Source organism: Helianthus annuus, chromosome 4 (genome assembly GCF_002127325.2).
Source record: "Helianthus annuus cultivar XRQ/B chromosome 4, HanXRQr2.0-SUNRISE, whole genome shotgun sequence".
Lineage (NCBI taxonomy): Eukaryota > Viridiplantae > Streptophyta > Magnoliopsida > Asterales > Asteraceae > Helianthus > Helianthus annuus.
Window position 1 is genome coordinate 200,160,272 of NC_035436.2, and position 13,406 is coordinate 200,173,677.

At 31.2% G+C, this 13,406-nt stretch overlaps 1 protein-coding gene across 1 annotated transcript; it reads right to left on the reverse strand.

The window, feature by feature from the left end:
• Positions 1-1,062: 1,062 nt before the first annotated feature.
• On the reverse strand, positions 1,063-2,300 carry LOC110934175. The gene is made up of 4 exons (XM_022177363.1): positions 2,210-2,300; positions 1,935-2,138; positions 1,758-1,850; positions 1,063-1,544 (listed from the first exon to the last, which is right to left on the reverse strand). The coding sequence occupies exons 1-4, from the start codon at positions 2,298-2,300 to the stop codon at positions 1,063-1,065; spliced, it is 870 nt and encodes a 289-aa protein (XP_022033055.1).
• Between the last annotated feature and the right edge of the window lie 11,106 nt (positions 2,301-13,406).

Genomic DNA, 13,406 nt, shown 5'->3' on the forward strand with positions numbered 1-13,406 from the left:
CACCCTATTTTAGAAACTTGAGAAGCATTTTGAACCACACATTTCCCTAAGTTTTTCGTAATATACACATATGTATAGTTTAAAACCAACTATATACATATATGTGTATTGTCAAATCTTGAATTATACACATGTGTATATAGTCAATTTTAAACTATACATATGTATATATTACGAAAAGCTTAAGGAAAATGTGTGGTCCAGAATGATTCTCAAGTTTCTCAATTAGCTTCTCACACAATCCTAACCCTAACGAAGTAAGAAATAGTAACTATTTTGTCTTATAATCTATTTTGTTTTGTAATGTATACTTTCGTTTTCACCCCCTATAATTTTATCATTCTATTTGTTTTTCTTCATCTTTAACCTATTTACTTTTTCATTCCTAAACTTTAATAAAGTTATCATACATCCTCTAAACTTCAATAAAGGTATAAATTCGACTTCGTCTAGGTTCTATGTCATGCGAGTCATTTGGTGTTGGAAATTCGTGTTCTTTACGCTTTTTCGTGGTTTTGGTTTTCAGTCGGCTAGCATGGTTTTAGCCTCCTCCCTCACAACGTTGGTGGCACGGTTACGCCCCTGCCCATGCGTTGCGGAGGGCTTAAGACTAGTTACTATTATTTTACAAAGTGTAAGTAATATTAAAAAAAAATAGGAGAAAAACCATAAAAAACAACAGACATGAATAAACGAAATCAATTATTTAAATATAATAAGATTTGATCATGTGACTTATTTAAATCTAATAATATTTGATCAATGTGGCCAAGCTTGAACCATCAATGTGCCCAACTTTTTAATAAAAAAAATTAATTCTCTCTCTTCCACCTACATAAGACTAAAGGGAGTGGGGCATCCTTTTGAAAGGGCGTCTTGCGACACGTGGCATTGATTTATTTTGTCTTTTTTATGTAAAAGATATAAAAAAACTCCTATTTTTTTATAAAAATATTGATCAAAGTAAATAAAAACTAATACTTCAACCAAAAAAAAAATTACTTCAACAAAATAAAAAATACATCAACCGAAAAAAAAATACATCAACAAAAAAAAATACAATCAACAAAGGTTAGATTTTTCTCGAATTTCTTGCTTTATTTGTTCGGCTAAAGCGAGCTCGGCTCCAGAAAGGTTTGTCGTGTCGGATGTCAATATTTGCAAATCAAGTGCTTTTTGACGACTTTCTTTCAGCTTTAGCTTTCGGTCACCGTGTTCTTTTTTTAAGTTGATCCGTTGTTGGCTCGTTTGCAACAAGCCGTCTAACTTATTTTTGACTTTTTCGAACGTTTCGGTGTAGTCGATTCGTACACCGCTAGAAGATGGTTGGGCGGCTTTTTTGGCCCTATCACGGCCAACCGGCCGTTGTGGTGGTTCAAACGCATCGGCCTCTTCATGTGGCTCTTCCAAATCTTCCTCAATGTCGTTGAGATTTATTTGGGACCGAGCGTCCGACCCTTGACTTTGATGGTCGGTTGAGGATGAGGTTTTTGACCGCTTAGCCGACGATTGGCCACGAGTTTTAAATGGATCGAAGGCGATGACTATGTGAAATTTCGAACTCTTTCTTAAAACTTGCCAAATAGCAAGATAAGGAAACGCCTTCCGGTGTTCGGCTCAAAATTCATTTTGGGCGTTTTCTTGGAGCATCGCATCATCGGAACCACTTTGGCTCACAGTCGAGTTATTTAGGCGAGTGTATATTTGGTTGAAACTTTGAATCAAAGGACGCATTTTACGCCACTTCGAGCCGATACCATCGGCATCACGGTATCCCTCTTCTTGATCTTCCAACTTGCGGAAAACTTTGTAAATACGAGACCAATATGTTTTTTCCTTTTGATAGTTACCTATAAAAAAGGAAACAATAGTTACCTATAAAAAACGAAACAATAGTTATCTATACGAGACAAATAAGTTATAAGACAACTTACTACATCTCGGGTCTTCGGTTATTTCTAGCCAAGCCTTGGACAAACTCATTTCCTCGTTGGAAGTCCACGGTATCGGTTTGGTTTTCAAGCGTTCTTCACCCGGTGTTTTCCTCTTGTGTGAACGTTTCTTTTTTTCATGTTCAACAGCATTTTGACCGACAAGGAACTGGGTCTCCGGAACTTCTTCGTCATCTAAATCAACCGCTAGATGGAATACAAACAAAGTTAAAAAAAAAACATATTCTTTACAAAAAAACTAAATAAAAAATTTATACCATTTTGTTGGCTCGGTCCTCCAACGTTTTGAAAACCACCAGGTAGTTGTGTGTTGCAAGTGGCGAACCCCATATTTTGCGGTACCGTCATATTGTTGTAGTATACTTGCGGTGTAGGGCTAGGAACGTGCATACTATTGAAATAGGTGTAAAAAGCGGGGTTATTTAAAACGTTTGGGTCCGCCATATCGGGTTGTGGATTGGAAGATTGTGTATCCGGGAATGGGGTTCGTGGATTTTGGTTGAAAGGAGGGATGTTGTGGGGATACATTTTTTTATAAAAAGGAGTAAAAAATATAGAGAATGGTATAAATTTTGATGAGTTGAGAGAAGATTGTGGTATTTGTGTCATGGTATATGGTATTATTTATAAGGGTTGGGGGTTATAGTTTTATTAAAAAAAATAAATAAATAAAAATCAAAAAGTATCCGTTGGCAACGGATAGATTTATGGGGAAAAGGAATTTTGGGGCGTTCGGTTGAAGACGCCATGGTGGGAGACGCCATGGTGGTTGCCATAGGGGGGCGGTGTTCCAGGCGACTTGGGGCGGCTTGAGGGTGGGAGACGCCCCACTCCCCTCAGTCTAACTCAACCAAACTCAACCTTTTACTTACATTAACAACCCATCCTTAAAATATTTTTTTTATTAAATATGTATTTTTATGCTTATTATTTGTCCATGAAATGTATTACAACTAATTAAAATAAATATTTTTATTTGAAACCAATTTTTTTAAATGTAAAATAAATAAAACAATATAAGAAATATTAAAATAAAAAACACACATATTCATCAAACAGACTTAATAAAAAAGACAAACAAGTTATAACTCGGTTTTTGAAAAATATTTATTTAAAAAAATATTTCTTATATTGTGGAAAAACAAAGATAATTCAAGGTTGTGTGGAAAAAGATATTTATTTAATAAAATATTTCTTATTTAAAAAAATTCCTAATGAACTAATAGGATCGTTACATGTGGAAAAACAAATACAATGCATTTTTTTAAATAATATTTAAAAAAAATATTTTTTTGAACGAACTCGGTTTTTAATCAAATTTATATCGAAATATTCACGAAAAAAAGTTAAACAAGGTTGTGTTTTCAGATTTTTTTTAAAAGTTAAATATTAATAAGTTATTAAAGAATATCATATTGGAGGCGTAGTTCATTCGGGTTTCTAGAGGCTGCCCACACAAAGTTCATTAAGGAACCATAATGATTATGTTGGTTACATCAATCCATACATGAACTACCAAGTGTCTGGTGAACCAAGTCCATTCATAAATCAAGATATTGACGGATAAGAACCATTTAAGGACTATGATTATAATGTGGGTTACGCCAGTCTATTCGTAAACTACCAAGTTGCTAGTGAACCAAATTTGTTCATGACCCAAGATACTGACGGACAAGTTTTTTTTTGCCAACCTTTTAAACACATCGGGCTATGATTTCATGGGGTTGAACCAAAATATTATCAAACAAAGTTATTTCGCCAACCCAATAAGTGTGTCGTGCTATGATTTCATGGGGTTGAACCAAGATCAAACATCACAAGTGATGCACGAATATATTGATCTAATTCCAAAAATCTTCCATGTGTATGTTACATGCATACATAACGTGTTAGGTGGTGGAAATTGTGGGTTTCAGGCAAGAGTTTCTACTCTCGGGTACAGTGAAGACGAATGATTATTTATCTGGAGATCACTGATGGAAGAGCTACAAGAGTTTAGAAATAAGTACACTAAGGCTTTTGTGGCTCATTCGAAAATATATTGATTAAATTTCAAAAGTCTTCCAGGATGTTGCAAGTCAATGATAACCTTTAGATAAAAAATGAATGACCCACATTTATAATAACACTATTCATTACATTAATCTTATAATATAAAGATAATAAAAAAAATTATATCATATATTTTTTTAGTTGAAATAATTAACATTATGGGCCATTTTGAAATAAAAAGGGAGACAAAATGATAAGAAATATCTTCTATTAAATAAGTAATTTAGAATAATGTGAAAACAAATAGAGATGAATATTTGGCATTTAGTATTGGAATCGTACTGATACTGGTACGGAATCATACCTAATCATTTTCGGTATCAATTCGGTACTCACTTTTTCCATTTTTCAGGATTAGTACCCACTTTTGCATTTTTTTATTTTTTTTGGATCAGTACTTTCGATTCGGTACCGGTACAGTACCACATTTATCCCTAAAAATACATGTATTTTGCATGTCTATCACTTACACTCTATGTCCTGATACAATACAGACATTGTATTGCAATGTAGACATAACAAGTGATATACAAATATATTGATCTAATTCCAAAAATATTCTATGTATGTGTTACACGCATATATAATGTGTTGGGTGATGGAAATTGTGATAGCAAAATCTTATTATTGGATTAAGATTACATGTAAATAGATAAGTTTTATCTTATGCCGGTTATTCTGCCTCGTAACCAAAATATTGTGATTCTCAAAATAAATAAAAATTAGCAGACTTTCAGATTCATGATTAAGTTATATGAGTCTTATAAGTTTGAAGAGTATAATCAATATTTATATGTTTAGATTTGAATAAAGGATAAACATTTAAAAAAAAAATTATAGGTTTTTCTAACACGGGCCTTCACGAAACGTGTTTTTTTAATAACTGGAATTTAATTGAAAATTTCTGATATTTATAATGTGTTTTTGGTTGCTAAATGTGTTGAAAGAATTTGAATTTTTTAAAAGGAAATAATATCTATACTATATTATAATACGGAGAGGTATTTTAAGATATCCAAAAAATAAGAACTCCCTCCCCCCCCCCCCTCCCCCTATTTATAGAAAGGCCTCTAAAATGAAGGTAGTTTAGTCTTTTAAACACTATTTATTTTTTAGCCCCTAAACTTAAATCCCTAAGGTTTTAACAAAATTATAGATAATTAGTTACAATTCATCTCTCCACAACAAACTTATAATTTTTTACGTATTCTTGACATATCTTATAAACTATACTGTTTAAAAAAAATCCAAAGATAACATGACGACTACACATTTTTGTCGACTTTTCGTTAGTTATCTTGTTCAATATCGACGCATGGATTAAAAGATACAAGTTGATAATGCTTTAATGTACAAGTAATTAGTACTTGTGATCTAATGTGCCTAATCTACAAAGATGAGCTCCATCTATGCAAACAATAACAAAAAAAAAATTAAAAGTATCGTAACATAAAATGAAGATATTACGTGTCACATTTTATTTTATTAAAACTGCCTAATATCTATACTTAGATATATCTTATAAAAACTTAAAACTAACCACAACAAACTTCCTAAATAAAGGGGTGGTAAATCTAAAATTAAACTCTAATGCACTTCTATAGTTACTACTATAAATACATAGCAGGACACCCCTATATCTATTACTAAACAAAGTTAAAAAAATGGATCCAGGAATTCAATTGTTGCAAAAAACCAAGCATGCGGGATTAAAAATTCTAAGGTCAGTTCTGTTATATCGCAGCAATGAATAATTGTTTTCTTTTATTTACTTTTATGTGAATGTTAACTTATTTGATTTTTCAGATTCAGTTGCATGATGAACATGCCAATTTAAACAACCCATTTGTCGAACAAGTCTAATATGTGTGCTTTATTGCAGGATGATGGTGATAAAAGTATTGATATTATTTCTTATGGTGCAATGTTTAGTCCATACAAGTCTAATCTTCAACGTGAATTTATTGAAGAGGTAATTTTAAGGTTTATTTAATATTTTTTTTTAACTTTTGTATTCAATTTTTATCCTTTTTAAGGATCGGAAGTTTGAGACTAAAAGGAAGAGATCCAAGATACTCTCTGAATGGAAATGGAGTGAGGTTATTAATTTAGACGATTCTGAGGACCAGTGGCGGACCCAGGAATTTTTCTATGGGGGTGCGGAACATTTTTAAAAATTTTAGGCCCCTAGGTATATAAGTAAAAAAATTGGTTCGTATCGGGTCGAGTCGGGTCATGTAAAATAAACGAACATCAAACTAAATTTATATAATCATCAAAAATATGTCAAACCTTGTTACAAACATAATTAAAACGTCGACGCTCTACGGGTTTTCATTTTTTGAAATCTATCCAAAATATCATCTAAAACTAATTTCTTAAGCAATTCTTTCTTTATATAACATAAGTTTATCGCTCCATAACATAATGTTTCAATTTTAGCTTTCAACTATTCAAGCCCTAGAAATTATAACGTAAGTTGTAATCACCCAAAAAATATATAAACAACATAATCACCCTAAAAATATATAAACAACATAATCACCCTAAAAATCATCTAAACAACCATAAACAACGTCAAAACACATAAAATTTCAAACCTATTTAACAACTTTATTACCCTTTTTTCTCCTATAATATCAACCAAAATCATCAAAATAACAAACGACGGTGGTATGATGATTGATTACGGTGGTTGCTGGCTGCTGGACTGTTGTCGCTGGGTGATGTTGTTCGTTGGCAGTGTAGAGACGCAAGAGAGAGAGAGAGAGAGAGAGAGAGAGCGAGAGAGAATTTCTAAAGGTTTTGGGCTTTAATTATTTTATTATACTTTGAAACATTGTTGGGTTTGGTTAATGGCTAAGACTTAGTGGGCTAGCTAGTTAGGAATTATAAGTGGGTAAAGGTATGAGTATTTGGGTTTAAAATATCAATTGATAACACTTTTTACCTAAGGGGTGCGGACGAAAAATTTCAAGGTTGCAGTCGAAAAATTCCAAGGGGTGCGGACGAAAAATTCCAAGGGGTGCGGACGGGATTTTCGACAGAATTTAGCACTAAATTTTTTTTCCCCGGGGGTGCGCCCGCCCACCTTGGGTTGACTTTAGGTCCGCCCTTGCTGAGGATAATGACAAAGAAGAGGAATTAGAAGATACTGTCGATTCAACCACAAATCAGAAAATCCGATTAAAAATACCTCGAGTGCCAATTCAGAAGTGGAACAGATTTCATGTAGTCTAATATGAAATCTACCATGTGTTTTTATGTTTTTTTTTTTTTTACTTTTAGTTGTTATGTTTGACCTAGACGTATGAATAAAGTTTATTTTATATTTGAACTTTATTTTTGGTGTTAATATAACGCAGTTATTGACCATATAAATAAAGTTCAATATAAAGTTAATATCATAAATTTACAAGTCAACTGAACTTATATAAGTTAATATCCTAAAGTTGCAATAAATAGATATTGCAGTTAAATATAGTCAAGCTGAAATTATAAAATATTGCCGTTATTAACGGGATATTAATCTAATAATTTGTATTTCTTAATTAAAAAGTAATAAAGTAATAAACTTTAAAGCTAAACTAAAAAACTGATCTTACTATGATATAAATTTAATAAAGATATAAACTCTCGACGCCCTATTTTTTATAAAAACCGTTTTTAAAATTTTATAAAAATGTAATTTTTATATATATAAAAAATAAAATTTAACAATTAAAGTTAAAGGTGCAAAACGTACTTACGAGTCAACTACTATTTTTTATTTTTGTAAAAACAAAAAGTTTAAACTTAAAGTTTATTGGATGAGTACCATGTGGATATCTAAAAAAAGTTATGAAATTTAAAAAATAAAATTATAAACTTTATCATTTAACCAACAAAATAAACTTACTTTACAACTATAACAACTTATCTTTTATTTTTTTGTCATTTGATTATTATTATTTTTTATTAAAAAACGAAACTTTATATGTGTAAAACAGTTTTTTTACTTTATTTATAAACAAAACATTTTGTTTTTATAAAAAAAATATTGTTTATAAACATTTTTATAACAAGTAATACAAATAAAATACTTCAGAAATTTACAATCTTTACTAGATAAATACGAATTGTGTTGCAAAGTTTTAGGAAGAGTAAATTGTCATTTTGGTCCCTGAGTTTTGTCCTAAATTGACATTTTAGTCTAAATAGTTTTTTTTTCTTCTCTGGGTCCTTGAGTTTTCTATTTTTTTTTTTTTTTCATTTTCATCACATAGCCTAACTCTGTTTAAAAACTTAGTTTTAACTAGGGGTATTTTTGGTATTTCCCTTATAAACTTTCAACTTGCCATTTTAATCCATAATCTTTTTTTATTTTTATTTAAAAAAAATATGTAAAATTTTTTTTTGTATAAAAACCACATCCAATCAATCCAACCCCATCTTCTCTCTCTCTTTCAACAACACCACCAAATCACCATGGTTCCACCATTACCTCCACCTCCATCAACCATCCACATCACCACTTGCCACCACCGCCATCTCCATCACCCTCTCCCCCACTCCACACCGCCAACGAACACCACAACCACTACCACTCGACCCCACACCAGCCACTGCAAGCAAGCCGCACCACCAATCTCACATCTGAACACACCAGCCACCACCACTTCCACCATCGTCTTCATCTCCGGTAACCATCTCCGAATCTGGTTACAAAACCCTAGATTCCGTTCCGTTCAAAACCACGGCCGTCATTGTCGGGGTTCATAGTGGAACCTTAGCAGTCGTTCGTCCCCAGTCTTCGAGGTGGCAATGGCCGGAATATTGAAGAAGAGGGTGATGGTGGTCGTGGTTGGGTTGTAGAGTGGGGACATCTCCCACCGCCGCCTCCCACCGCTGGAGGTAGGCAAACAGTTTTGTCAAAACATTTCTCTAGTTTAGAATGAAAGAAACTCTGATTTTGAAAGTGATATTATCAAATCTGTATATATAGAAATTTACAAAAGAAATTAAAATTATTTGGAAGCAGCACCATCCACTTGAGCTCAGATTGAAGTATGTATTTATTTGAGATTTTGATTGTATATGGTTTTGAATTTTTGATGTGAATTTGGGGAATCTTCGTTGGGGTTGGGACAAAATGAAACAAAAACACAAAGAAAGGAGACAGAGAGAGAGAGTGGAAGAAAGAGAGAGGATATTTAAAAATAAAGCGATAACAAATAAAAATTAACAAGTAATTAAGTATAGCTTCTATATAAAAAAGAAAAGAATTCTATAGGTTTAATAAAAAAAGAACTAACATTAATTTTTTTTCTTTTAATTTTTTTAATGTAAAATAAGTTTTGGACTGCAAGTTGAAAGTTTATAACGGAAATGCCAAAAATACCCCTAGTTAAAACTGAGTTTTTAAACAGAGTTAGGTTATATGATCAAAATGGCAAAAAAATAGAAAACTCAGGGACCAAGAGGAGAAAAAAAACTATTTGGACTAAAACGTCAATTTGGGACAAACCTCAAGGACTAAAATGGCAATTTACTCTTTTAGGAATTATAAGTTCAACTATATTGTTATAGATAATATAAGTCAATTCTAAAATAATTCTTTACAACTTGACTAGATACATAGTAGATTGTGTTGCATATTTTTAGGGATTATAAGTTAAAAATAGACTCATAAGATTAGTTAGGAAATAAAAATTTGAACATAGTATGATATAAAGTTAATAAAGATATAAACTCTTAACATCCTATTTGTTTATAAAAACAGTTATTGAAATTTTATTAAAATATAAATTTTTTATATATGTAAAAAACCAAAATTTAACAATTTAAGTTAAAGCTCTAAAACGTGCTTACGAGTCAAATACTATTTTTTATTTTTATAAAAACAAAAATTTTAAACTTAAAGTTTATTGGATAAGTACTATGTGGATATTTAGAAAAAGTTATGAACTTTAAAGAATAAAATTATACTTTATAATTTAACCAATAAAATAAACATACTTTACAGTTATAACAACTTATCTTTTATTTTTGTTTTTTGATTATTAATTTTTATAAAAAACAATATTTTTTGTCTTTTGATTATTAATTTTTATAAAAAAAAAACAAAACTTTTACATATGTGTAACACTTATGACATATATCCATCACAATAATATTATCATAAATATTATACGAATAAGAAAACTACCAGAAACAAGTACCGCAATACAAAGTGTCGCTCCTGCCACATCGCGCGGGCACTCTACTAGTGATGTTATAAGTGTTTTGAAAAATAAATATAAAATATATATATTTTCGGTATAGCTTTGTAAGATTTATTAGGTAGGCACAAAATATTGAGTAACTTAAGAAAATACTATTTAGAAAACAACAAAATGAAAAAATCCATAAAGATGTGATATATTAAATCCCTAGACATTATAAAATATGGGAAAAGATCAATAAATGTTAGCAGTGACGAAAATAGGTTATTTTAGTCGGGTGACTACTATAAGGTTCTTTATTAGTTACAATTAGAGAGCTTAATTCATGTTTTTGTTTTAGAAAAACCTCATATTTATACATAAGAATCCAATAAATCCAGGTGACGAGGGTTTAACAGACCCTAATACTCCAACTACTTATCTTCTTCGAACTTCTTTCTCATCATCTTTTGTATATGTTCTGCTTACCTGCATTTGAAATTTCATCTATAGTTCTCCCTTGCAAAAACTCACGACCGTCAACACCTCCCACACCCCTTTCACTTTCAAATATTCAAACACACTGGATCTTAGTTAGATTACCATAATTTAAGGTGTATTTGAAGGCTTAGAGCTTAACAAGGAACTACACCTCAAAGAACAACTAAACCCCATCCATTTACACTTGAGAAATCTTCCCTAGCCTTTCTAGTGGTAAAAATCTAATCTTTACTTGTTAATCTTGTAAATATGTCTATATTGTGCAAGATAGTTCACCAAATGAGATGTTACTTATGTTTTTTTTTTTTTTTTATAAAAACAACTTAATCAAGTGTTCAAATGGAAGTTTATAAAATTGATAAAAGCAAGTTAATCAAGTGTTAAATGAAAGTTCATGAAAGTTAGAAAATAAAGAAGAGAAAAGAACAAAGAAGAAGTATGTTCGGAAGACCAAATGTCGCAAGATAAAGACGACAACTAAATCTAACGGGTAGTCTATTAGTACATAGTGTGTCTTTAGCTTAGTCTTGTGTTGTGAAAATATATTGATCTAATTCCAAAAGTCTTCCAGGATGTTGCAAGTCAATGACAACCTTTAGATAAAAAATGAATGGCCCACATTTACAATAACACTAATATTCATTACATTAATCTTATAACATAAAAATAATAAAAAAAATTGTATCACATATTTTTTTAGTTGAAATAATTAACATAAATGCGCCATTTTGAAATAACAAAGGACAACTACAAATCACTTTGATAAAAAGGGATGGGTATTTGGCATCGAGTATCGGAATCGTACCGATACTGATACGGAATCATACTTAGTCATTTTCGGTACTCACTTTTTCCATTTTTCAGGATCAGTACCCACTTTTGCATTTTGTTGGAATCAATACTTTCGATTCGGTACTGGTATAGTACCGCATTTACCCCTAAAAATACATGTATTTTGCATGTTTATAACTTACAATCCCTGAATAAGAATAGTGTACACCCTATATATAATGGTAGGGATGATAACCATGATAGAGAGGTTAGAGAAGTAAAGATGTATATAGGCACGTCTATGTGCTGATACATCATATATAGGCACGTCTATGTGCTGATACATCACAGGCATTGTATTGCAATGTAGACATAACAAGTGATACACAACTATATTGATCTAATTCCAAAAATCTTCCATGTGTATGTTACACACATACATAACGTGTTAGGTGATGGAAATTGTGGGTTTCGGGCAACATCTTCTGCTCTCGGGTACGGTGAAGATGAATGGCTATTTATCCTGATGTCATTAATGGAAGAGCTACTTGAGTTTAGAAATCAGTACACTAAGGATTTCTTAGGCTCATTTGAAGACGTGTTTACGTCATTGGCTTGGTCATGGTCGGGGGTTGCACCAGAAAAACACTAGATGCTTATGCTCGAGGCAAGATTCTTGATTGTGAACAAGTTTAATGTAATCGTTTCTTTTTTATCTAAAGAAAATAGAAATAGTTCGACTTGTTTTTCGCTTTGGAGCCAGAAAAAATTACAATTGCACACGTGAATGATGACCATTTTATAATTGTAGACTTGCAAAGAGAGTATCCAATTGCCAACACAAACAACCTATGAAGATTAATGAGAGAAAATGATGTAGCTGACTGGGAGAATATATTTGAATCACGTCAACATATGTATAATTCTTGGATATCACAACCTGCTACACATTCTGCTATAGATTAAAGCTTGGTACGTAAACCATTAAATGATAATAATTTTGTAACAAGTTACTTTTTATAACTTTTATTACTACTATAAATATAATTTAATAAATAATAACAACTAAATATTAATAATAACTAATAATAATAAAAACTAAATAAATAAATAAGTGCATAATTCGTTTACTAATTAATTATAATAATAAATAATAAACAAACAATAATTAACTAATCATTGAATAAAAGATTAAAAAAAGATAACTAAAAGACAAAACAAACTAAAAACAAAACAAAACTTATCGATTAAAAGACAAAACGGACTAAAAACAAAACAAAAGTTATTGATTGATGTGATGTGATGTTTTTATAGGTGGAGGTGTAATTAGTAAAAATGGGAGTGTATTTAGAACAAGCCTTACCAAAAGCTTAACTTTTCACATGTTACCACCATTTCAAGCTCTTGTCGTTGGAGCATTGCAGCAACTCGCTTGTTGTCTTTTTCGTCGCCCTCTCATCTACAGGTATTATCATCACCCTCCTCTTGTCACTCTTTTCTACAGTTCTACTGCATTTACTGTTTTTAACTCTCTTCCCAAACTTCGTAGCAAAACCCTAGCCGCAACTTTCATTGCAATTGATTTTGTCCTTTTTGGAATGCAAGTAACCTTTTTTGCAGTTTTATATTATATCTATCTACTGTATTGTATATCATGTCTAATCAAACACACAAATAAATTGTTTGATTCATCGGAATTAATCATAATTCATAATAACGAACCTTTATATTATGTCTATCCACTGTATTATTGTATATCATATTTATTCAAACACACAAATAAACTGTATGATTCATCGAAACCAAATATAATGCATAAAGTAGAGCGCATTGGTTCAATATCATGTAGGAAATGTACCTTATTATTAGTCCATATATGTTTAATTGCATCTACTGTGTTATGTAGTTGAATAGTATGTTCTGATTAATAACCGAACATGTTTGTTGA